We start from the raw sequence: 27,587 nt of genomic DNA, 5'->3' as shown, positions 1-27,587 counted from the left end.
TTTTCAAGGTTTTTAGTTTCTTTGCGCTGGTTATGTAGTTCCTCCTTTAGCTCTGAGAAGTTTGATAGACTGAAGCCTTCTTCTCTCAACTCTTCAAAGTCATTCTCCGTCCAGCTTTGTTCTGTTGCTGGCGATGAGCTGTGTTCCTCTGGGGGGAGAGATGCGCTCTCATTTTTTGAATTTCCAGCTTTTCTGCCCTGCTTTTTCCCCATCTTTGTGGTTTTATCTGCCTTTGATCTTTGATGATGGTGACGTACTGATGGGGTTTTGGTGTGGGTGTCCTTTCTGTTTGTTAGTTTTCCTTCTAACAGTCAGGACCCCCAGCTGTAGGTCTTTTTGGAGTTTGCTTGAGGTCCACTCCAGACCCTGTTTGCTGGGTATCAGCAGCGGAAGCTGCAGAAGATAGAATCTTGCTGAACAGCAAGTGTTGCTGTCTGATTCTTGCTCTGGAAGCTTCGTCTCGGAGTGTACCCCGCCGTGTGAGGTGTGAGGTGTCAGTCACCTAGTGAGGGATGTCTCCTAGTTAGGCTATTCAGGGGTCAGGGACCCACTTGAGCAGGCAGTCTGTCCATTCTCAGATCTCAGCCTCCGTACTGGGAGATCCATTGCTCTCTTCAAAGCTGTCAGACAGGGGCATTTACCTCTGCCAAGGTTTCTGCTCCTTTTGTTTAGCTATGCCCTGTCCCCAGAGGAGCGGCCCAGCCCTTCTTAAGAGACGATATCACTTTGGAGTTTGTACTCATTTATTTGTTCTTTACTTCTGCCTAAGATAATACTTTTTTATCAAGTACAGACTACCATTTCTCTGCATTTTAACACAGTTCATGTCTACTTGAATGTCCTAAAGGCACCTGAAACGTATATCCAAAACTTAAAACACCATTTTTGCCTCAAAACAGTTTTTCTTCCTATATTTGTAATCTCACTTTAACAGGATCATCTTCCTATTCCCCATTCTCAAGTCCTGAGGAGGTCAACACATAAAACACTTCTTGACTCACTTATCCTCTCCCATCCTTACCACCACTGATTAGGTGTCCTAGCCTAGGCCCTCATCATTTATTGGGAAGGAAGACGTCTATACCATTCAGATCAGAGAGAGTGCTAGCTACTGATTGTAGTGTCTGAGTTACTCTGTGATGAAGCAACACAAACACGGGTTTGTCATAACATTGCTTTCCTTGGTATTGAGAGCTCCAAAGTCATAATTCTAATTCTTATACCTATTAGCAAGCTTCGGTATGTTAACTACAGTGACTTTTGACCCACATATCTGAGGTGAACAACTGTTTTGAAAGGCTGAAGTAATCTACTGACGCACAGAGATGTTGATAGGCTGCAGAGAGACACCATTAAGCCCTTACTTTTTTTTCAAACCAGACTTGTTGGCACAGTTGTTAAGGTATTAACATGAGGAACAGCATATGTTGTCAAATAGCCCAGAGGGCAAAAGGAGAAAATCTGATTTTCCTGGCTAGACAAGGTGGGAGTTTAATTGATAAAAATATATTTTACTGGCCGAGCGCAGTTGCTCATGCCTGTAATCCCAGTTCTTTGGGAGGCCAAGGCAGGTGGATTACCTGAGATCAGGAGTTTGAGACCAGCCTAGCCAATATGGTGAAACCCTATCTCTACTAAAAATACAAAAATTAGCTGGACTTGGTGGTGGGCACCTATAATTCCAGCTACTAAGGAGGCTGAGGCAGAAGAATCGCTTGAACTCAGGAGGCAGAGGTTGCAGTGAGCTGGGACCGTGCCACTGCACTCCAGCCTGGGTGACAGAGTGAGACTCCATCTCAAACACAACAACAACAACAACTCTCTCTCTCTCTCTCTCTCTGTGTATATATATAACTTAAAATGCACCTACAAAAATGTGTATTACTTTCCTCTTAAATGTTGCAATTTTTCTTCAGTTTCCAATGTGCTTACTTAACTTACAGCTCACTATGCCAAATGCTGAAAGTGCTGAGGGCCTTCCAATTACCACCAGCAGCCAAAATAGAGGAGCACAGAGAACGGACTATGATGTCGAAACATAAGAGATTATTATTGCGCCTATTGAACTTCCCTTGTATCCATATAGACATCGCCTATGACTATATCTGCATAATTCACTTCACTTAATATTGCAATGTCTATTTAGTAAAATTAATGTTGAGAATCTGCATAATTTTCCAATTCCTTTCCATTTCAATTCCAATACTGTTTGCTAAGCGTCTATCATGAGCCAAACTTTGTGCTTAGAGCTGGAAATGGAAAGAGGAAGAGGTCACAGTCTCAGGGGAAAATAAATGCAATGCCTCACCAACTCAGGACTTTGAACTTGCTCTAAACTAGTACAGATTTGGTGCCCACAAAAAGGGGGGTTAACCCTCCAATGTTGCTTTCATAATAGTAGTTGGTCCAGTTTGCCAGTCCAGCCAAGACAAGACCTGGCTAAGACAGCCCCAGCTTCCTTCAATATGATCACCTTTCATCCTTCAATTAAAAACTTCCTATTAGCTGCACATTACAGACCATCAAAAGATAGAGGAGGTTTGTAGAACAGCAAAGCCAAAAGGCATAGCCAAAGGCATTCACAATCAGTTCAATCATAAGTAATATTCTCTTGTACACCTGCATATTGCCTACAACTTTTTATGCTTATGTTATATATAAATCCATGATATCTTACTATAATAGCTGAGACTAGAATAACAGTGTTAGGAAAGAAGTTTGATACAAACTTACTATATATATATTTCTGATTATAAAAGTAATACACGCTCATTCTACAAAATTTTGAAATTATAGAAGAAAATAAAAATCACGGGAATTTTATCAATCTCAGATTATTAAAATATTGTTAACACACTTGGTATATATTAAATCAGTCTTTTATCATTTTAACCAAAGTTAGGACTGTACTATGTTTGTGTAAATTATCTTTCTATTTAATATGTGATAAACGTTTTCTTGAATCATCTTTTTTTGTATATAATTCTTCAGAAGTTTTTTCTTAATGGCAGTACATAAATGTTTTTGTAAATTACCAATTTTTTCATTAAGAAAGTCTATAAATTGCATTGTTAGGTCAAAGACAGTTTTAAATGCTTCTGGTACATATTATCAAATTGTCTGGCCCTGTTTTGAATTAAGGCATTACTGGAGCTTTTTAGAACTTAGAAAAAATTCCTAAAGTTCACAGTTCTCACCATATCTTGAAATTATTTCTCTAGTCAATAATACTATAGACAAAATTTCTCTTGGATAACCTCTTATCAAAAGCTTTATGACAATGAGAACCTAGAAAAAGATTGAAACTGTACCTATATAAATAGAGTAACATATGTATCAATTAGCCTACTCTACAGTTAATAAAAGTATCTCTAAAATGCTTATAGGGGCTGGGCACGGTGGCTCACTCCTTTAATCCCAGCACTTTGGGAGGCCGAGTTGCGCATACCACCTGAGGTAAGGAGTTTGAGATCAGCCTGACCAACATGGAGAAACCACCTCTCTACTAAAAATACAAAATTAGGCAGGCGTGGTGGCATATGCCTGTAATCCCAGCTACACAGGAGGCTGAGGCAGGAGAATCGCTTGAAGTTGGGAGGTGGAGGTTGCAGTGAGCCAAGATTGCGCCATTGCACTCCAGCCTGGCCAACGAGAGTGAAACTCCATCTCAAAAAAATAAAAAATAAAATAAAATAAAATAAAATAAATAAAATAAAATAAATAAAAGGCTTAATAGGGAGGAAATAGAATTCCAGGCAATACCTAAAACAAATTTACTTTCCGTTTTTTGACCAAAACTCATACAAATACAGATAAATCAAAACTGTTGAACTCAATTCTATAAAATGTATGTAGTCATACTTACATAGTATATTCTTCATATCTGCACTAAAAGGCAAAATCTAAAAATATCATCTCAACATTTGAAAAGTATTATCACTTACAAGCTTTTACATGCCAAATTTAGTCTTAACAACCTTAAAGAATGCTATTACTATTATTACAGTCATTTTTTAACACATTAGGAAACAGATGAAAAGATTAGGTGACTTGGCTAATTGAATATGTATAATAAATGAATAGCAAAGCCAGAATTCAAACCCAGGTCTCTGGACTCTAAATGTGGATCCTTTTTGTTTCTGTACTGTTTTCTATAAATCATAAGTAATCAAATTTTTCTTTATACTTGGCTTCAGGTTTTTTTTTTTTAAAAAAACCAGATTTATTTCTTAATGTTCAAATAACTTATTTAAGCCAAAATTAAAATAAGTTTGCATTCCCTGAGTGCACACACTGATAGTGGGTGGGCCAACTAATAAAACTACTGATAGCACACAGATGCCAGCTTAAAGTTAACATTTTTCCATTGTATAAATCCACAAACAGAGAAACATGTTTGGCTGAGCATAATCTAATTTGTAAATTTCCCAAAAAAAACAAACATTACAACTACTAGAATTGTTTTCCCTATAAATAGAGTAGTGTGGAGATCACAACTGAGAACAACACGAAATTCCTTTAAAATGACACACTGAAGGAAACCCTATTCTCTCCTTTAAAAAAAAAAATACATATATACTCATAAATAAATATTTCCTTCCATTTCTCCCTTTTATCCACTACCACCCTAACTTCTTCTAACAATGAAAGAATAAAAAATTAACAACAGAAGATTTTTGAAGTTAATTTATAACTTTTACAAAATCATCAACTATCATTAATTTAGCAATATTTTAATGTATTTATTAATCATGGTTTATCTGATTTAATTTAGTTGCTTTAACAAATATAGCTTTACATTTGTATTTTTATTAGTTTTATTTTAATCGGCAAATAATAACTGTATATATTTATGGGGTATAAGGAGATATTTCAATACATGTGTACTTTGTGGAATTATCATATCAGAGTAATTAGTATATCCATCACCTCAAACATTTACCATCTCTTTGTAGTGAGACATTTAAAATATCTGTTTTAGCTATTTTGAACTACAATAACTATAGTCACCTTGCGGTGTAACAGAACACCAGAACTTATTTCTTTTTCTTTCTTTTTTTTTTTTTTTTTGAGACGGAGTCTCGGCTCTGTCGCCCAGGCTGGAGTGCAGCGGCCGGATCTCAGCTCACTGCGAGCTCCGCCTCCCGGGTTCACGCCATTCTCCTGTCTCAGCCTCCCGAGTAGCTGGGACTACAGGCACCCGCCACCTCGCCCGGCTAGTTTTTTTGTATTTTTTAGTGGAGACGGGGTTTCACCGTGTTAGTCAGGATGGTCTCGATCTCCTGACCTCGTGATCCGCCCGTCTCGGCCTCCCAAAGTGCTGGGATTACAGGCTTGAGCCACCGCGCCCGGCCCAGAACTTATTTCTAGTAACTTAACTTTGTACCCCGTTGATCGGCATCTTCCCTTTCCCTGTCCACTCCCTACAACTCTCCTACCCCTCTTCCCATCCCCTGCCACTTGCTGCTGGTAACCATTATTCTACTCTCTACTTCTACGATTTTGACTTTTCTAGATTCCAAATGTAAGCGAGATTACACATTATTTGTTTCTCTGTGCCTGGCTTATTTCCCTTAATACGATGTCCTCTAGGTTCATCCATGTTGTTGAAAATGAAGAAATTTCCTGTTTTTTTTTTTTTTTTTTTTTAAAGATTAAATAGTATTCTGTTGTTTCTATATACATGAGGGGCTAACACCCAAAATAAACAAAAAACTCAAACTATGAAATAACAAGAAAACAACCCTAATAGAAAATGGGCAAAGGACTTAAATAGACTTTTCTCAAAAGAAGGCATACAAATTGCCAACAGATATATACTTTAAAATGTTCAACATCTCTAATCATCAAAGAAATGAAAATTAAAACCACAATGAGGTATCAGCTCATACCTGTCAGATTGGCTACTATCAAAAATATGAATGACAACAAAAGTTGGCAAGGATGTGGAGAAAAAGAAACCCTTATACACTGTAGGTGGTATTGTAAATTGATACAGTTTTTTGGAAAACAGTATGGAGGTTCCTCAGAAAACTAAAAATAGCATTACCATATAATCCAGCAATCCCACTGCTGGGTATATACCCAAAGCAAAAAAAATAAGTACGGAAAGGGGTGTCTGCACTCCCATGTACACTGCAGCATTACTCACAATAGCCAAGAAATATATACAAACAACCTAAGTGTCCATTACAGATGAATGGATCTATAACATTTAAATATTAGAATGAAAAGTATATATATATATTTTTTATTATACTTTAAGTTCTGGGATACATGTGCAGAACGTGCAGGTTTGTTACATAGGTATACATGTGCCATGGTGTTATAGATCACTAAAGATTCATACTTTTCACCAACGCTTGCTCTATGGAACACTGGCTTCACAGTAACTTCAATGTTAATTGAAGTTACTCCCTAAATTAAATGTATTTCCTGGCAAATAACTTTCAGGAAATTGGTAAAACAAATTTAACCTTCTTTACCTGCAAGTCTTATCAGTCTTTAATATGCTACTATCATATTAAACAAAGATGAAGCGTGCATTTCCCAAATTTATGTACAACAGAAACCTTTTTGGTGAATACTCTTGAGATTAGCATTCCACAGAACAGAACTTCAGGTAAGTTCTATAACGTTTATATACAGAATCATCAAAGGAGCTCTACACAGGAGACTACTATCGAGATACTATGAGATATGTAATTGAGAACAAGAAATAACAACTGATAATAGAAATAACAAAGAGCAAATTGTCTACAATATCCTTGTTAGAAATTTGTATTTCTACTGCAGGAGAGTAAAGGAAGAGAAAGAGATTCCCCTATTAAAAACGAGTTACGAATTCTAGCGTTTGTGTATTTAAGCTCACTTGATTTAGTAAATAATCAGCCTGGTATATCTGATGGAATGGCACATAAAAATTGCTAAGTTAATGTACCTTCAAAAGTACTTAACAGAATCATTATATAGCCAAATCATTCAGTAGATGCTATAACATCTTCTGGTTAATATAATTCATGAAACAATGCTCTGGTTTCTCTTCAGAGCATATAAATCTTTCATCTTTTTAAATTCAAGAAATAAGGAGGGCTCATAAATGAGATGGGAAAATTGAGTAACAGAATTCAAACAATTTGCATGAATTTATTTTGGAACAAGAAATAGAATTTGTCTCTTGTATTTTCTAAATTAATAAAGGCCAAAAAAATCACAGCACAAGGTCTCACAGGTATCATCTACCCCTTTTTGAACAAAGGAATGTAGGAAAATGCAATTAAGTCAAACAAAATAAGAAAAATGGGGCTGGCTGTGGTGTCTCATGCCTGTAATCCCAGCACTTTGGGAGGCCGAGGCAGGTGGATCACTGGAGTTCAGGAGTTTGAAATCAGCCTGGCCAAAATAGTGAAACCCTGTCTCTACTAAAAATACAAAATTAGCAGGGCATGGTGACAGGTGAGGCAGGAGAATCACTTTTAAGCAACTTATAAAATTATATGTAATAAAAGAAGGAAAATATAAAAAGTTCTGATTAATATGAAAGAAAAAACTCTCCTCTAACCTATACATAAAAATATTAGATGATATATAACTTTAAAATTATATATAGCCAAGCTCAAAAGAAAAAGGGGAAATGCCCAGATGCTAAAAACAAAGAGAAAATTCAAGCCAGAACTGGTGAATCATGGTTGGATTTTTAAAAATGTTTAAAATGATTATGAAAATCAGATTTATTAAAAAATGTAAGTCTAATTTATTAGGTTCACAAAAGTTGCTTATTAGGAAGATACTGCTTATTAGAATTGAAGGTCTGTTTTGATAATAGCTTAAGTATTTGATAAAATGATAGGCTAAATTGAAAATTGTAGTTTGAAACATATAAGAAAATTGTTTGTAAATACTATTACATATTTAAGGAGAATTTTATCTTTTATCCTTATAGGTTAACCAAACATTAATTTTATTTTGTTAGTTTTTTGAGACACAGTCTCACTCTGTCACCTAAGCTGGAGTGAAGTGGTGCGATTTCAGCTCACTGCAACCTTTACCTCCTGAGTTCAAGCAATTTTCCTGCCTCAAAGGAGCTGAGATTACAGGTGTGAGCCACCATGCCATGCTAATTTTCTTTTTATGTATTTTTAGTAGAGACCGCTGGTGGTGGTGGAGGGGGTTGTTTCACCATGTTGGCCAGGCTAGTCTTGAACTCGTGACCTCAAGTGATCCACCAGCCTCAGTTTCCCAAAGTGCTGGGATTACAGACATGAGCTATCATGCCTGGTCTTGAACATTGATTTTAAAAAAGCCAAAATCCTGATTTCCTTGCAAAAACTACTATACTTAAAAATAGGTGTAGTACAACTTATAAGTTAAATTCAAAGTCTTAGGGAAAACTACATATAAAAAATGACAACTTTAATAAATTGAATACTAATTAAAATAAATGAAAAGTGTTGAGTTTCAAGAAAAAAAGTCCACCTCTGACACTAAAAACACTGACAACAAGGATACCCACTATCAGTAGTATTGTTTAATAATAAATTGGAGATCCTCACAAAGGGACAAAACAGAAAAAGAAAATAAGATGTATAAGAGTATAAAAATTGTTATCTGTAGAAAACATGATTTTCTATATAGAACAACCCACAATAATCTAGATCAGCGGTCCCCAATCTTTTTGGTACCAGGGACCGGTTTCATGGAAGACGATTTTTCCATGGACCTGGGTTAGGGGTGGGGACGGGATGGTTTCAGGATGATTCAAGCCTATTGCATTTATTGTGAACTTTATTTCTATTATTATTACATTGTAACACATAACAAAATAATTATACAACTCACCATAAAGTAGAATCAGTAGGAGCCCTGAGCTTGTTTTTGCAACCAGACAGTCCCATCTGGGGGTGATGAGAGACAGTGACAGATCATTAGGCTTTAGAGTCTCATAAGGAGCGTGCAACCTAGATCTCTCACATCCACAGTTCGGAGAGCATTTGTGCTCCTGTGAGAATGCTACTGCTGATCTGACAGGAGGCGGAGATCTGGGGTAATGCAAGCAATGGGGAGCAGCTGTAGATACAGATGACGCTTCGCTTGTTCACCTGTTGCTCACTCCCTGCTGTGTGGTCTGATTCGTAACAGGCCACAAACTGGTACCAGTCCATGGCCCGAGGGTTGGGGATCCCGGATCTAGATAACCTATCTAGAAAATGTAATTTCAAAACATACATTTGCACAATAGCATCAGAAACTACATATGAATCATAGGGATAATGGCAAATAAAATTTTGTAATGGCATTGTGAAAAAGAACAAAACGATAGGACTGTTTTTCTAGTTATTAAGATTGATTACGGCACTTTAGTCATTAAAATAGTGGTATAGGACTGAGGTGAGACAAAAGGGATACAAAAGAAAGAGTAAATAAACTTTTACATATGTGGGAATTTGGTATATGAAAAAGAGGGCATTTCCATGAAGAAAGGATTGGCTATTCAATATTCACTATGCCAATATTCACTATACAGTGCTAGCCACACTGTAAAATATAGACATATATCTCTACTCCATGCCAAACACAAAACTAAATTCCAGCTAGACTGAATATCTATATGTGAACAACAAATGTTTGTTTTAGAAGAAAATACAGAGTGTTTCAGACTTTGGGTAAGAAGAGATTTCTTAAAACAAGATAATTTGCAAATAAAAAAAGAAAAAATGATAAAACTATATTAAAATTAAGATTTCTGTACAACAAAAAAATCATTGATGATATCTTTAAAAAAGCAACATATATAACATAAAATATTAGTATCTGAAATACAGAAAAAAGTTCTATAAATCATTTAGAAAAACACAAAGCTCAATTAACAAAGGAAAAAAAGGTACAATGGAAGTTAAAAGACAAGAAAACATGAATAGCCAAAAGGACAAAAACATTCTACTTCATTGATCAGTAAATGCAAAATCAAACAATACAGAAATTATTTTACAGCCATTAGCTTGACAAAAATTTTAAAAGAAGCCTATCAGGACCCAATGCAGTGGCTCATGTCTGTAATCTTAGCACTTCGGGAGGCTGAGGTTGGGGGACTGCTTGAGCCCAGGTGTTCAAGATCAGCCTGGGCAACACTGTGAGACCCCATTTCTACAAAGAAAAATTTTTTAATTAGCTGGGTGTGGTGGCACACACATGTGTTCCCAGCTACTTGTAGGACAGAGGTGGGAAGATCGCTTGAGCCTGGGAGGTTGAGGCTTGTGGTGGGCTGTGATCGTGCCACTGCACTCTGGTCTGGGCAACAGAGTAGGATTCTGTCTCACAAAACAAAACAAACAAACAAAAAACAAAACAAAAAAACCACGCCTATCAATATTAAGTTTTGCCAAGGATATGGGGAAATGAAAATTCCCATGAACTGCCAGTGGGAGTGTAAACTGGTAAAATATAATATTTTAGAGAACAACTTGAAAAATGTGATCCTGTATATATCCTATAATTCAGCAATTCCACTTCTCTGAATTTATGAGTGAACCCTAAAGAAAATGGCACATATCTGGAGATACGTATAATGATGTTCACTGCTGCACTGCTTGCAACAAAAAAAAAATTAAAAAAATACATAAATATACATTAACAGGGACTGGATAAATAAGTTGTATCATATTCATACAATGAAACACTACACACCAGCCAAAATTTAAAAACAAGATCTACATTTAGCAACATAGATAAGCTCTGAAAATATATTGAGTAAAATAGAAAGCAAGTTACAGATAGTAAGATATCTTCTATGTAACATTTTTTTAAAAGGCAAAGACAATATATGACTGTGCCAAGAGCATTTTCACAACCTATGTGATATTTTATTTCATTGAAAAAGAAAAAAACTAAAGCAAATTAGGTAAAATGTTAACATTTGTTCATTCCAAGGGGTACTTAAAAAGGGTATTTATTTTGTTACTCTTATTTTTTGTTTGAAATTTGTAATGTTTTTTAAAATGACACGTAATTTTAATATCTTACCCCATATATGTATATATTCATGTAAAATATGGATAAGGAAAATAAGTAGAAAAATAAGAATAAAGTCAGTAGTGAGACTGGTTTATAAAATTCATATTGTATGTTGCGTATATTGCTAGAGTTGGGTCACAAATCTTTCAAGAAGAGTAAAATGAATATAGATTCAGCAATTATTGGTTTTTAAAAATCTATCCATTAATATATGTCAGAAATATTAGAGATTTAGTCATTCAAAGCATACTACAGTAAATTTGGAGACACCAAAAACAGAAAACTGGAGAAAATACTGAAGAGTAAACTTGATTTAAGTGGTTTACTCATTTATTCCTGAAAGATGGAAGCAATAACATAAAAAAAAGGGGGATGGTATTTTGAGAATAGTATGTATGACAGTGTTTCAGAAAATACGTTTTTGAAAGGTTGAAAAGAATATCATTCAAATCAATCTTGTTAAGGAATTCAAATTGACCTTGTTAAGGAAAACTTAAAAATAAAATATACAGATTCAAATTTAAGAGTCTTCATGATTCATTTGGGCAATACACATACACCACACACATAAAAGTACACATATAGTACTTGGTTGACAAGACATTTTTCAACAAGCCAAAAGAAAAACTAAGGAAGCATTTAGAGGTAAAACTGCTTATGTTACTATGTAGTAAATAATTAGTATAATTTCCCTTAAAAACTTAAGTTGAAGTCAGTTATCACAGAAAGAGATATTTTAAGTTTCCATGGCTTCAGTGTTTCATTGTAGAGAAGGGTCAAACTATTGTGGAAAAATCACAGGTAGATTTTTGCAACCTTATAAGACTAGGCAAAAAAGTAGCAAAAAACAAAAACAAAAACAAACAAACAAACACAAACCAGAAAAACAGCAATGTAGACAAATAACAAGGTGATTCAATTGGAGAATAACATTCTTAATTGTAGAAAGTCTTCCTAACAATTTGCACTTACAGCATTCAGCCCATTGCACATGCTGACAACAGATAACTAAAATCAAACTGTTAGTCCGGTTTCCTGATATGTTCCAGATAAAGTTCTCCCTGGCCTCATCTTTAGGTTGACTTCAGGTCTCTCTCTCAAGGAACAGTTTTGAAGAATGGTACCAATACAGTTGTACAGATTCAGTACGATGGTCTTTTAAAAAAAGTTTTTTACCTTTTAATATTATTGATCAAAATAATTTCAGATCCAGCAGAAACTTTATTAATAAAAATAAAAATGTAAGCACAGACCTTACACCTTTTACAAAAAAAAAATGACTAAAAAATGGATCATAAACCTATACACAAAACACAAAGCTATAAAAGCTCTGGAAGACAGGAGAACATCTAAATGACCCTGGGTATGGCAATGACTTTTTAGCTGCAACACCAAAAGCATGATACATGAAAGCTGGACTTCACTAAAATTAAAATTTTCTGCTTTGCAAAAGACACTATTAAGAGAATGAAAAGACAAGCCACAGACTTGCAGAAAATATTTGCAAAATGCAGATCTGATATAGGACTTGTGTGTCCAAAATATACAAAGCACTCTTAAAACGCAACAGTAAGCTGGGCATGGAGGTGCATGCCTGTAGTTCCAGCTACTTTGGAGGCTGAGGCAGGATTGCTTGAGCCAAGGGGTTTGAGATTACAGTGAGCTATGATATCACCACTGCTCTCCAACCTGGGTGACACAGCGAGACCCTGCCTCTAAAAAACAAAAACATTCAACAGTAATAATAATTTTTAAATGGACAAAAAATCTGAACAGACACCTCACCAAACATGATATACAGTTAGCAAATAGGCACATGAAAAGATGCTCAACATATGTCATTGGGGAATCACCAATTAAAACAATAATGAGATACCATTACATATCTATCAGAGCAGCTAAAATCCAAAACACTAACACCACCAAATCCTGGCAAAGATGGGGCACAACAGGAACTCTCATTCATTGGTGGGAAATAGAAAATGGTACTGCTGCTTTGAAAAACAGCTATGAGTTTCTTACAAAGCTAAACAAAGGGTTACCAGCAATCATATTCCTAGATGAGTTAAAAACTTATGCCCAGAAAAAGCCTGCACATAAATTTTTAGGATACTTTATTCATAATTGATGAAAACTGGAAGCAACTAAGATGTCCTTCAAAAGGTGAATAAGCAAACTGTAAACTGTAATATATCCATACAATGGATTATTTTTCAGTGATAAAAACAAATGAGCTCTCAAGCCATACATCTAAAGACATAAAATAACTATAAATGCACACTGCTAAGTAAAGGCGCCAGTCTAAAAGGCAACATACTGCATGATTCCATGGTCCATGGCCAAAGTTAGCAAAACCTCTCAATATCTGTTTCCTAATTAATTACTCTTCTAAAATGTAACTTGAATATTTACTGATCTAAAGAAGTTCTTCTAAATTCCATAACATCTATTTATACATTGCAGCAAAAAAAGGCAGACTTTTTTTTTTTTTTTTCCCTGAGACAGAGTCATACTCTGTCACCCAGTCTGGAGTGCAGTGGTGCGATCTTGGCTCACTGCAACCTCCGGCCCCTCTGCCTCCCGGGTTCAGGCGATTCTCCTGCCTCAGCATCCTGAGTAGTTGGGATTACAGGCATGCGCCATCATGCCCGGCTAATTTTTGTACTTTTAGTAGAGACGGAGTTTCACCTTTACTCCACCAAAAGTTTCTTATCAAGATCCCAATGACCTCCATGTTGCTAAATGTAGTGGTCAATTATGAATCCTCATCTCATTTGACCTACAGCAACATTTAACATAACTTATTTTTCCTTCCTCCTTAATCACTTTCTTCATTTCGCTTCTAGCACACCTACTGAACAGTGGGTTTTCCTCTGTTCACTGGCTGCTCCTTCACAGTCACCTTTGCAGAGAATTCCAAATCCACCCAAACTCCATGGAATATCTCTTTTGGTAATATCAACAACTGCTATCTAAACACTACTATAAAACCCAAAATTATATCTATTGCCAGATCTTTCTCCTCACTTCTGGACTCATTTATTCAACTGCCTCCTCCACCTCCACATCTCAATGTGAGTTTCTTAGAGGCATCTCAAACTTAACATGGCCAAGCTAAAATACCAACCTTTCCTCTCTCTCCCATTCATAAATCTGCAGACTTTCCCGTAACAGTAAATGGCACTTCCTCCATTCTAGTTGCTCAGGTTAGAAACTTTGAAGTCATTTTTGACTCTTACTCTCACACAATCTGTCAGCAAAATCTGTTGGTTATACTATCAAAACGTATCCAGATTCTCTCACCTGGATTATTACTTTAGTTTCCTAACCAGTCTCTCTGTTTCTACTCTTGCTTCCCCATGGTCTACGCTCAACACAATTTAAAAGAAATATTCACTTCAGGCCAGTTGCAGTGGCGTCTGCCTCTAATCCCAGCACTTTGGGAGGCAGAGGCAGGAGGATCGCTTGAGGCAATCACTTGAGGAGTTCAAGACCAGCCTGGGCAACACAGTGAGACCCTGTCTCTACAAAAAGACAAAAATTATCTCCACTTTTATGTAATTTCAGTTAAAAAAAAAAAAGGAAAAAATACAAAATTAGCTGGGCATGTTGGTACATGCCCATAGTCCCAACTACCTGGGCAACTGAGTTGGGAGGATTACTTGAGCCCAGGAGTTCAAGGATGCAGTGAGCTATGACTTCACTGCAGCCTGGGTGACACAGTGAGACTCTGCCTCAGGCAAAAAGAAAGAGGCCAGGCACGGTGGCTCATGTCTGTAATCCAGCACTTTGCAAGGCTGAGGTGGGTGGATCACTTGAGGTCAGGAATTCGAGACCAGCCTGACCAACATGGTGAAACCCTGTCTCTACTAAAAATACAAAATTAGCCAGGTATGGTGGTGCATGCCTGTAATCCCAGCTACTTGGGAGGCCAAGGATGAAGAATTGCTTAAACTTGGGAGGTGGAGGTTGCAGTGAGCCAAGATTGTGCCATTGCACTGCAGCCTGGGCAACAAGAGCAAAACTCCATCGAAGAGAGAGAGAAAAAGAAAGAGAGAGAAAGAAAAGTAGTTATTTTTAAGAAGTCAGATCATGCCCTCATCTGCACAAAACTCTCCAATGCTTTCCCAACTCAATTAAAAATGTTAGTCCTTTCAGTCACGTACATGTTCTCCCACCATTACTTCCTTTCTCTGTGACCTCATGTTATTCTCTTTGTACTCATTGTGTTCCAGCCACACTAGCCTTCTTGCTATTTCTCAAATGTGCACTCAGGCTCCTGCCCGAGGCCTTTGCACTAACTCTCTTCATTAGAATGCTATTTGCCCAGGCATCATGGTTTATTCCCTCCCCTACTTCATATCTCCTCAATTGTCCCCTTCTGGATTAGGTCTTTTCTAACCACTTTATTTAAAAGTAAACCTAGCCCCTCACATCCTGACACTCCCCATTCCCCTTCCCAGTTGTTTTATTCTCCACTGCATTTGTCTTCATTTCATTTACTAAATGTTTTACATATTTATTTACTATCTCTTCTCAGTAGAATGTAAGCTCTATGACAGTAGGAATTTTTATATATTGTGGTCAGTGCTGTATCCTCAATGTCCTGTTATATAAAAGGGACTCAACAGAGATTTGTTGAGTAAATGCGTGGGTGAAATGGAATATGAGAACCAATGAGTGAAAAATGGTCTGTATGGTTGATCTGGAGAGCAGTATATGAAGTGAGTCTGAAAGAGTACCAGATGATGTCAGGCTTTATAAAGGAGTTTTGCCTTTATTTTAACAGTAGCAGGACACCATTGAATAGTTTTAACCAAGAGAAAATCTGATCAGATCTGCAGTTTCAAAAAAATCATTCTGGTAGCTATAATGGAGAACTAATGGAGGAGGGTCATTGTGAATAACTGCTACTGTAGCGGTCTTGAGAGATTACCACAGTTTGAAGACAGGTGGAGAGAAAAATATATTTGAAGGATATTTTGGGAGATAAGATTGGCAGAACTTGGTAATAATTTAGCCATAAAAGTATGAAGGGCAAGAAGAAATAAAGAATAATGTTTAGCTTTCAAATTTTCACAAGTAGATGGATGGTAGTGTCCTTTGCTGAAATAAGGAACACTGAAAAAGAATCAGATTTGTAAGAGATAACTATGCATTTGATTTTAGGAATGTTGAGTTTGAGATGCTTTTGAGATATCCAAGAAGAAATATCCAAGAGATAGATATGTGAAAGCTGAGAGGTGAAGCTGAATGGAGCTATTCATTTGAGAGTCATAAGTGTTGGTGAAGCCATGGGTACACATGAGATCATATTTAACTACAGCATAAAAAGGCACCCAGCCTTAAGAAACTACCCTACCCTTTTCGGGCTGGATAGAGGATGATCATCCCAAAAAGGAGATAAAAACGGAATGGTTTTGTTTTGTTTTCTCAATCACATTCATAAGTTATTCCCTTTTTAAAATTCGGATTCAAACTAGAAGTGTTAGAATGTAACAGGTTTTTGAAATTCGACCAATTCATCAGAACTATGCATCTATTCAAAAATAGCTCACTTACAGAAACAATGTAAAGAATTCGCAATATCTGTCTCTTTGTAGCTTCAAAGTACATCAATACACAAAAAGCACCCTTCCCTTCCCACCCCACACCGCCAAGTATGTATGATTTGGCTTACTGACGTTTCCTGAAAGTACCCTATCTCTCGCTCTGGGCCTTAGCATATGCTGTTCTTTTGATCTTCATTTCCGCTGGGATGAAGATTTCCCTGGCTTTCCAAGACTGGGCTAAGTGATCTCCTTCTAGGCATCCCAGTGATATCATATAGTATTGTAACTGTATGTCTAACAACTGGTTCCTCTTAACTGGATAAGACTGTCTTTCTCATTGTTGTATATTCAGTGCCTAGCAAGATGAAAGTTTTAGAATTTAATGTAATGCAATTCTGCAACATAAAGAATTAAAATCTACACCGATTATCAGTCCACTGATGGCCGTTCAAACCTCGACTTTTCTCAAATAATGACTTTCTAAAAGCAAATAAAGCCCAGAACATCCCTAAGCAAAGGCAAACAAAGGTGCAAATGCGCAGAGATCCCAAATCCATCCCGCGCCTGCCCACAGAAAAGGGTGGAAGCAGAAGCAGCAGCCCGAAGCTCCAGTTTCCACAGCATCCTTCCTTCTTAGGCCGCTCCCTGCGACCCTCGGGATCAGGATCCCTAAATCCTCGCCTCACCCACCACACCCCGCGCTTGGGCAGCTGGACTAGTCCTTCCCACGCAAGCCACTGGAAAAATGCTTGGACTAAGGGAGGCCACCCTAGATGGCTTCGTCTTCAAAATCCCAGAGGAAATGGAGGAAGGAAAAACCCTGTCAAGGAAAGGTGACAACCCAGCCTACAGTGCTTACCAAGCAGACGCTCTCAGTCAGCCCCTGCCACCGCTAACCGTTGGTTCGCGGGCAGCCACAGGCGACGTCGCGGTGGCCTCTGGGGATTGTAGTTTCTGTCGCAAACAAAACGCGCCGGCAGCATCAAAACTACATTCCCCACAAGTCAACGCGAAGACGTCCCACCGACTTAAATCTGGGGTTTGGAGTAATAAAGAGGCCGTCACTACTTTTACGGTGATCTTAAATGTAGACTCAATTTCGTCCAGGAATCCCTTCGTGCCCTTTTTCTTTGTCGTGCTTGTTTTGTGTGTGACGAAGTCTCAGTGTACTTCTACGCCTTACTTTTTCCTTCCCCTTCTCCAGGACACACTCCAAACATCCGGGAACGGAAACCGCCCCAGGGCGCAAGCTTAGAGCCTCCGGAGGCGCTTGTGCCCTGTTCTAAGTCACGCATGCGTAGCAGCCGGCAGCGGTTGGCAGCCGCGCGCGGCGCACTGGGGGTCCGGAGGTAGCCTGCCAGAGGGCGGGGCTTTTTCCAATGGCTTTGCCTCGGCGGGTCGCGTCTGCCTGGGCGGGGAAGAAGGCGCTGGGGCCGGGGTGGCTCCCGGTTTGTGCCGGGCGGAGAAAGGGGAGGGGCTGGGGGTGAGGACCCCGTCTCCCCTCCCTGCTCCCGCCCTCTGGGCTGATCCCCACCGATGGGGCTGGGCGAAGGGCGGGCTTTGCGCCTTGGGCCCCGCCGCCCCGCCAGCTCCGCGGCCCAGCCCTGCGCTCGAGGATTGCCAGGGCCGCCCTATGCCCTCTGGCTCGGCGGTGGTGGGCGAGGGTGCAGGGATCGGAGAAGTAGCGTCTTCCCGGGGGTCCGGAATTGGCGGGGCTGGGGACGCTTTTTTTCATCGCCGCCCGCCGAGACAGCGGCTGCCCGAGACTGCCGCCCTCCAGCAGCGCCAAAGCCTCCGGCCGCTGCGGCCAGTGGGCCAGGGTTCGGCGAGCCTTCCCTGCCGGCGCCCGGCCGGCTGCTGAGGCGCTGGGAGGAGCTGCGGAGGGCGGGGACTGGTGTCGGAGGAGGGGCGGGGTGGGAAAGCTCGAGAGAACCCGGTGGCTGCACAGACAAAAAAGCCCCGAATGGCTGGAGGGCGTTCAACTGTTACCAGCCTTTTGGGGCAGAGCACGGATTTGACAGCTCCACAACGTGAGGATATCCACTGACCCCGCGAGACGGAGGAGAACGCTTCCCCGAAATTCTCCGTCCACCAAAGCCAGCGCTGCAAGGTTGCAACTTTCCAACTTTGTTTTCCAGAAAGAAGACTGCCCTTTAGTGTACAAGGAGAGGGTGAGAGGGTGATCTAGCTTGTAGATCGGCTGAAGACACCAGTGGTTCCAAATGTTACCCATATGTGTGTTTTCATGACGATTTGATTTCTCTGATTTTATTTTTACATTTTTCATTTTAAAAACACAGTGATTTTTGGGGACATGCTGAAAGGTAACTGAAGACCGCAAAGGAAAAACTATTGTCATGGCTGAAGGAGAGAATGAAGTGAGATGGGATGGACTGTGCAGTAGAGATTCAACTACTAGAGAGACAGCACTGGAAAACATTAGGCAAACCATTTTGAGGAAAAGCGAGTGTCTTCGTTCGGTGAAAGAAACACCTCATCGTCCATCAGACGGGCTTTCAAATACCGAGTCTTCGGATGGGTTGAATAAGCTACTTGCTCATCTGCTTATGCTTTCTAAGAGGTGTCCCTTCAAAGATGTAAGAGAGAAAAGTGAGTTTATTCTGAAGAACATCCAGGTAAGGAAGAGCATTTTAAATACAACTGTCTCCCTAGTACAGTGAAATTTTATTTGCAATTATTCACGTTGTGTTTGTTTCTATTAGGTTGTTATGTAAACTTTGATTATGAGTTTACATCTTTAGAGTGTTCTGTAAGTAAACAAGTAGCGTTTTTCTAGAGAGTTTTAGGCAGAAACTGCTTTGCTGCTGGAAGAATATATGAAAACTACAGTTCATTCCAAGTAAATACTTGTTTTTCCTTATATTTCTTTTTACATGTTGTTGGGAAATGTAGCCAGTGTGTTTTTTCACATTGTCACAGTGTTCTGAGTGGAAAGGCTCACATTTAAAAGCCTCTAAAATGATAAAGGATATTAAATGTTTCCAGCCCGTTCAATATAATTGGTGGAACAATTTTGTCTTATTTTTAAAAACAAAACAAACCAGGATGTGTTCTCTAAATGCAACCTCTCTTTTTTCAAGAAGAGAATTATATAAATAATAAAAAGCTCTCTTAAAAAAGCTAACATTTTCATGTTGAAAAGGTGGACCCAGGTGGGGTATTTGATAGAAGCACTTTTATGGCAAATTGCTCAACCAGCTTTCTCTGTGTTTGCCTGAATTGTTTCTTTTTCACATGTGTAGCTATTTAAGATATGAGTGCAGCAGGTTAAAAATATTATAGTTTTTCCTCCATTTTGTTCATAATTTATCTTGTTTTATTACAAGGTGTGTTAGAAGACTTTTTTTAAAAAAAGTTTTTAGATATTGAGAATATTCAGTAACACCTTATATATGCTTGTCAATCTTTACATTTCTCAATCTACGTGTGTTGTCCAAAGTCATGTATGAGAGGTTTTTAAAATTTAAAATGTACTTGGGTAACTATGTAAGTTAAAATTGACAGTTTTTATATACTGGCTTGAATTTAGTTTAAAGCAACAGAAAAATAATATCGACAAAATGAAGACTCTATTTAAAATCTTGGGATATTCCTTCTCACTAACACTTCGGAAACAATTGTCACAATTCAGAGTTACCAGAGAGGAATTAATACACTAGGTAACTGAAGTTTACCCTTTGAAACACAAAAAGTTATTTCTCTATCTTCTAGACTGTAGTGGCTGTAACAACCATTTTTGTCCATAATGGGGTCATCATTAAGCATATCGAGTATTGTTGTGCAGCAAAGGGTAGAGGACTGACTATATGATCCATTAGTTTTTATATTTTTTGTGTGTAATTTTTATAGTTTTTCTCTTGTTTCCTTTGCCATCAGGATACTTGACTTTGGTCTCTTCCTGATCTTTCATTTTGCTGCTTAATTTATATTAGACTGGGAAACCAGATAACCGATTTTGTTAAGAGTTATATTGAAAATAAAAGTGAGCAGGCTCTGAGGAGTATAGTATCAAAGGATTTCAATATAATGATAAATACATGGATACTGGAGTCAGAGTTGGGCTCAAATTCCGCTCCTTTACTAATGTCCTTGCCTGTAACCTTGGGCAAATTCCTTGACCTTTCTTAGCTTGAATTTCCACGTCTGTAAAATGGGAATAACAACACAGAGCTCTTGTGAGAATCAAATGAGATGTAAAGTGCTCTGGTATATATAGTAGATGCTTCTCTCCCTTTCATAAGTGAAATACATAGACTATGCGATATATATTTCAAGACTCATTCATCCTGCAAAAGGACTCATGAATTTCCTTTCCTGGGAAGGTTCCCTATAGACATACTCTTTTTTTGCATCTCTGCATCAATTGTACAATTATAACAGGCACTTTACTTATATTGTGTTATAAGCACATGCTGATGTGTCTGTCTCCCATAGGAAGGCTGTGAGTTCTTAAGAGTATTGGCTGGGACCTGGAAGCTACTAAATAAATATCCAGTGGATGAATAAATTTATACTTTCCTTTTTTCTGTTTTTCATCAGTAGTCTGAATAGATGAAGTTTTCAATTTAGGGAGTTTCCACCCAGCATCATTCATTTATGCATGCAGTTTTGCAATAAATGTTTATTGAACCCCTGCTGAATGTCATTCTGAGAACTGAGGACCAGTGGTAACAATTTTGACATTATACCAAAGGGAAACAGACCATAAAGAAGTAAACAAATAAAAAATTTAATTTTAGATAGTAAGGGAAAGCTTTCCTGAGGCAATGACATTTAAGCAAAGACATGATGAATGAATAAATATTATCCATGTAAAGGTGAGATTTGTGAGGGGACATTCCAGACATAGGGAACAGTATGTATGAAGGCCTCATGACAAGGAGAGCAAATGAGTTCTAGGAGCTGAAAGTAATGCAATATGGCTGGGGCAGACAGTTTGAGGGTGGCATGAATAGCTTAAGAGGACATACTCTGGAGTTTGGCAGACCTGGCTCCGATACTGTCATGTGTCACTTAATGACATTGATACACTCTGAGAAATGCATCATTAGGTGGTATCATATTTGTGTGAATATTGCAGGGTGAAATTACACAAACCTAGATGGTATAGCCTACTACACACCAAGGCTATGTGGTATATAGCCTGTTGTTTCTAGGCTACAAACCTGTACAGCATGTCACTGAACTGAATACACTTTAGCGATTGTAATACAATGGTAGGTGTTTGTGTATCTAAACATAGAAAAGGTAGAGTAATAATATAAAATTACAATTGACCCTTGAACAGCATAGGTTTGAACTGCATGAGTCCACTTATAGGAAGATTGTTTTTTCAATAGAAGTTATACTGAGTTGGGTGGGGTGGCTCACACCTATAATCCCAGCACTTTGGAAGGCTGAGGTGGAAAGATCTCCTGAGGTTAGGAGTTGGAGACCAGCTTGAACAACATAGCAAGACCCATCTCTACAAAAAGTTAAGAAAAAAAAATTAGCTGGGTGCAGTGGAGCACACCTGTAGTACCAGCTACTCAGGAGGCTGAGGCAGGAGGATCTCTTGAGCCCAAGAGTTCGAGGTTGCAGTGAGCTATGATTGTGTCATTGCCCTCCAGCCCTCTGGTGACAGAGCAAAACCCTGTTTCAAATAAACAAACAAAAGTTACACTTGAGTGTGCCTGCCTTTTCTGCCTCTTCTTCTGTCTATTCCACCTCTATCACCCCTGAGATAACATGATCAACCCCTCCTCTTGATCCTCCTCATCAGTGTACTCAAACTGAAGACCATAAGAATGAAGATCTTTATGATTATCCATGTCCACTTAATGAATGGTAAATATATGATCTCTTCATTATGATTTTCTTAATAACATTTTCTTTTCTCTAGCTTATTTTAGTGTAAGAATACAGTATATAATATGTATAACATACAAAATATGTATTAATGGACTATTTATATTATCAGTAAGGTTTCCAGTCAACAGTAGACTATTGTTGGCTAAGTTTGGAGGGAGTCAAAAGTTATACACAGATTTTCAACTGTGTGGAGGGTTGGCCCCCTAACCCCGTTGGTGTTTAAGGGTCAAGTGTGTAATCTTATGAGACCACTGTTGTATATGGGGGGGTCTGTCATCAGCTGAAATGTTATGCAGTGTGGGACTACTTTATTAGCTCTACAACTTTGAATAAGTTACATAATCTCTCCTTGATTCACTTTCCTCATCTGCAAAATGAGCATGATGCTTATGATTCCTGCCTCATAATGTTGCTGTGAGAATAAAGTAAATGATGTTTGCAAAGCATAGCACAGTGCCTAGCATATAAGGAATGCTCAGTTAATGTTAGGTATGCCTACTATTACTCAGCAGAAACCAGACCCCAGAGGGGCTTGTAGGCTATGTTAAGGGTTGTGGACTTTATCATAGAAATAATGGAAGCCATTGGGGGATTTTGAGCAAGGTAGTGTAGTGATTGATAGTGCATCAGAAGGATCACTCTAGAGAATGGATTTCCATGGTCAAAAGTGGATGTGTGACATCAGTTGGGAGGTTGTCCTAGTAGCCTATGACAAAAGTGCTAGCAGACTAGAATGTGAGGTAGGGCAGGAGGGGAGGGAGTGGAAAAAATTAAAATGGGTCTGGTAGATATCAAGGAGTTAGAAACCACAGGATATAGTATTTAGTTGGATTTAGAAGATGAGGAAAATAACAAAATTAAGCATGGCTCTAAAGTTTCTGGCTTGAGGTACTTGGTGAATTGTGCAGTTGTTTTCTGAGACAAAAGAGTGGCAGGGGGTCAATTTAGGGGAAAAATGAATGCTGTTTTAGACATGTTGAGTTTGTCTGTGAGATATCCAAGTAGAAATAGCTCCTAAATGAATTTCTGCCCCCGATACCACTCTTCTAGTTCTGTCATTGCTATCTCTCACTTCTCCAGATTAAACTCACCCTCCACTTCTATATCTCTCCTCCACATAGCTGTAGAGCCATTTATCTAAAATGAAAATCTATGTAACTTTACTGGCAAAAGCCCTTTAGAATAGAATAGAATTTAAACTTCAATGTCACATAGTACCCAGCATTATTTGGCTTTACCTCTCCAGCTTCACTGCCTACCATTTTAGCTTCAGCCTTGCATGAGAAAGCAAATATTAATTCAAATGTAGCACTCCATAATGCTTTCTGTTATTCATTAGTAAAGCAGCAAAAGCTGCGGTGCATATGCAATTTCTGTAGTTGCTCCTCAAGGCCCTGAATTGCTGTAGGTCAGCTCGGAGGGCTATAGTTGGCAGGGGAGAAATGATGACAGAGTGGTAGAATGGATTCAATTCCAAGGAGCTAAATCTATTTAAAAAAAAAAAAAAATGACACGTTGAGAGATAGCATCTTTTGTTTACACCCCAGTTCTCGATTTATTGATTCCACATCAACATGTTTAAATATATTGACATTTTTGAGAAATATGCTGGGCCAGACAGGCACTGTTCTTGGGACTTGAAGATCAGTAAGTGTTGTTTCCTGCTTTTGAAGGTTTTCTAGTCTCATCCAAGGCTTTATTTATATTGGGTTTTTAAAGAAACTTAAGAAGAATTACACCTTTTGATACTCTGGGTTCTCTAAATAAGGGAATGGGAGTATTAATACTGGCCCACTTTACTAATATAGTCTACTGGTGAACTATAGTCATGATGATACATGTAATTAAGGAGGAAAATGTGAGAGCACATATGTATCAAAAGATTTTGAGGCATATCCAGAATAGCCAAGTACTTTTCCAAGAATGATCATTTGATCATATTTTCATAAGTTTGCCAGCAATCAATACTGTCTGAAAGTAAATTGGCTTAAGATAGAAAACTTAGAATAAGCAACAAAATACTTATCTTTGGTAAGTGGGGTAGAGGAGGCTTTCATTTAGTAAAGTGATTATTACACCCCCCTCCTCCAGGAGAAATAAAACTTTCATTGTTGGGTATGAGGCATATTTGTAGCTGTTAGAGCTACAGTTGGAGTTGCAGTATCTAGTTGGTATCCAATTGAGTAATAAATAGATTGAAGATCTAACAATAAGTTTATTATTTCACATAATAAGTCTGGAGGTTGGCAGTTCCAAGCTTGATTGATTCATTGGCTCAACTACATTACTTGTCTGCTTTCTTTTTTTCTTCTCCTTTCCTCAGCATAGCAAGTGATGCCTCCATTCCTACAGCATGCTATTCCAGGCACCATGTGCAGACATGACTATCTGCAGCTAAGAAAAGAATTTCTTCCCAGTGTCTCTCTCTTAGGGAAGAAAAGCTTTCCCAGAAACCCTCTAGCAGACTTCCTCTCAGTTTCTATTGACTGGGATTGGGTCACATGCCCTTTTCTAAGCCAGCCATTGATGAGGAAATTGGGCATTTCTATTTTTGGTTTGGACTAATCAGCATTCAGCCCCTAAGGACCAGGAGACCACCACCCCCATCCCCCACCCCATCACTTGAACAGAAAATTTCTCAATGAGTAGAAGCAGGACAGAAGGCAGTCAGGCCTAATTACAGGCTTCCATTAAAACTGCATGTGTATCTAACTAGATAATATATCACTTGGTCTATTTATAATTTGGATCTGATTAGATTAGAAGCATACTTAATTCATTTATAGTGGGGTTATAAAATATAACGTAACAGATTGGAGACATTCTAGAAGCAGATTTGGTCTTTTTAAATGATTGTTTTGTTTTGATTTTTTTTTAACTGCCATTTAGTGAGAGCCAAAAGTCTAAGGTAGTGCTTGTCAAACATTCACTGCTGACTCTTAGATATCACAGCAAATATGAGAGTCCTCTTCCAATATTTACACTAAGCTTCTCTCTTCCATACCACTATTTTCTGGCCTTTCTTATTTTATTGATACATTGAGAACTCGGTCCCTTTACCTCAGAAAGCCTTGTGGCTTACTTCTCAGTGCCTCCTCTCATTCCTGTCTTTGACCGCTTTCCTTCCTTGCTTTTGAGGCTCAGAGAATATTCTTTATTCTCAGATTTTCTGTCCTTCTTTGGATAAAGAATGTGAAGAAATTGAAGGCAAATCTTTAACTTTTTTTTTTTCTAAATTGTTTGAAGACAGAGCCAATCTTTTTTAACTTTCTGACTTATAGTAGGAATTATATCTGTACTATCTATACTCAGTGTCTTCCTTATAATATATAAATACATCTTGTCCTATGTTTTGACTCTTCAGAAAGATCAAAATTAACAACAATACTCTTATGTTTTCAGATTTCATCTATTTTATTTTATTTTGTTTTTTGAGATGCAGTCTCACTCTGTCGCCCATGTAGTGCAGTGGCACGATCTTGGCTCACTGCAACCTCTGCCTCCCGGGTTCAAGCGATTCTCCTGCCTCAGCCTCCTGAGTAGCTGGGATTACAGGTGGGCACCACCACACCTGGCTAGTTTTTAGTAGAGACGGGGTTACACCATGTTGGACAGGCTGGTCTTGAACTCCTGACCTTGCGATCCACCCGCCTCGGCCTCCGAAAGTGCTAGGATTACGGGCATGAGCCACTGTGCCCTGCCCAATTTTATCTATTTTATTCCTGTTGCAGTGACCTCTAACATGAAAAAAAACTGATTCATTTAAAAAATATTTTTCTAACATAGTTATTTTGTTTACAAATGGGATACAGTATTTTGTACAAAGATGTTAAACACTTGCATAGTAAATTTTACTTTAAGGTCATGGGTTGTTCATGACATCATGAAGGATCCTCTAAAACAATGGCTTAATTAGAATTTTTTTCTCATTTTCAACACTTTGTGTCCTTAAAGTGCTGTATGTGCAGACCATTTATGAAGTAAAAGAATTAGAAAATAGGTGTGCTGTTGTCTTTGTTTAGAGTTATATTTATTTTTCTTTTGATAAGCCATTAGAAATTTGCAAAATATCTTTTTACCATTTGAATAGGTAATAAATTAATAATTCAAACTGCTAACTTAAGGATTGTTGAAACTTTGGTCTGACAGAAAGTAGCTGTGGAATCGTGGGTATAATAAAGGATTCTTTTTTTTTTTTTGAAATGGAATCTCACTCTGTTGCCCACACTGGAGTGCAGTGGCATTATCTTGGCTCACTGCAACCTCCGCCTCCCGGGTTCAAGCAATTCTCCCTGCCTCAGCCTTCCGAGAAGCTGGGATTACAGGCATGTAATTACAGTAAAAACTACACTAAAATTACACTAAAAACTACACTAAATTACAAAAAATGTAGACTAAATTCACTAAATTACAAAAAAAATTAAAAATTACACTAAAAACTACACTAAAACTAAAAATTACACTAAAAACTAGCCACACCCGGCTAGTTTTTAGTAGAGATGGGGTTTCACCGTGTTGGCCAGGCTGGTCTTGAACTCCTGACCTTAAGTGATCTGCCTGCCTCGGCCTCCTAAAGTGCTGAGATGACAGGTGTGAGCCGTCGCGCCCAGCCTAATACAGGATTCTTAATCACTTAAAATTTTAATAAAATGGTCACTACTTCGGGTTATGTGTTAATCATGAAGAATTTTCTAATTTAAAAATAGGCAGTGTTTATGTTGTAGCAAATTAGCATATTCTGGAAGGAACCATAGACATGAGAAAAATCTTAGAATTTGTGGAAGAACAGAGTTGATGCTGGTCAGAGAGGGCAGCATGCTTAAAATGCTTAGAAGGATGAAAGTGCTGCTGGAAGTACATCAGTACCAAGCAAGCTTTGCCACCAATTCTAATGTCTACTTTGTCAGAATTTCTCATATCAGTTTATTTTTTCACACCATGGTAAAATGTCTAAAATTTTAAATAGAAGTTAGTGGAAAATTGGGCTTACTTTGACACATTGTTTCTAGCTCACATTTACTACATTAAGTGAGAAAGATTTCAAATGACCTTAAGGAATTACCTAGTACTTTAACTAGGCTGGCACAGTATACTCAGGAAATCAGATTTCAAGAATTCTTCACAATATTTGGTGAGAGAGAGAGAGAGAGAGAG

At 38.2% G+C, this 27,587-nt stretch overlaps 2 protein-coding genes across 3 annotated transcripts in view; one reads left to right on the top strand and one right to left on the bottom strand.

Annotated features, from left to right (window-relative positions):
- Positions 1 to 17,845, bottom strand: part of CEP57L1 (centrosomal protein 57kDa-like 1) — a 61,905-nt gene extending 44,060 nt beyond the window's left edge. For both annotated transcript variants that reach the window (XM_011975947.1, XM_011975946.1), the window contains exon 1: positions 17,422 to 17,845. The gene's annotated coding sequence lies outside the window, so the exon portion shown is untranslated. The remainder of the gene's footprint in view (positions 1 to 17,421) is intronic.
- Positions 17,846 to 18,491: 646 nt separating this feature from the next.
- Positions 18,492 to 27,587, top strand: part of SESN1 (sestrin 1) — a 118,400-nt gene continuing 109,304 nt past the window's right edge. The window contains exon 1 of the mRNA XM_011975949.1: positions 18,492 to 19,198. Coding sequence (XP_011831339.1) covers positions 18,920 to 19,198 — 279 coding nt within the window. The 5' untranslated portion in view covers positions 18,492 to 18,919. The remainder of the gene's footprint in view (positions 19,199 to 27,587) is intronic.

The sequence above is a fragment of the Mandrillus leucophaeus genome, unplaced genomic scaffold, assembly GCF_000951045.1.
Source record: "Mandrillus leucophaeus isolate KB7577 unplaced genomic scaffold, Mleu.le_1.0 Scaffold160, whole genome shotgun sequence".
NCBI lineage: Eukaryota > Metazoa > Chordata > Mammalia > Primates > Cercopithecidae > Mandrillus > Mandrillus leucophaeus.
Note: the sequence above shows the minus strand (reverse complement) of the source record. Positions and strands in the feature narration are given on the sequence as shown.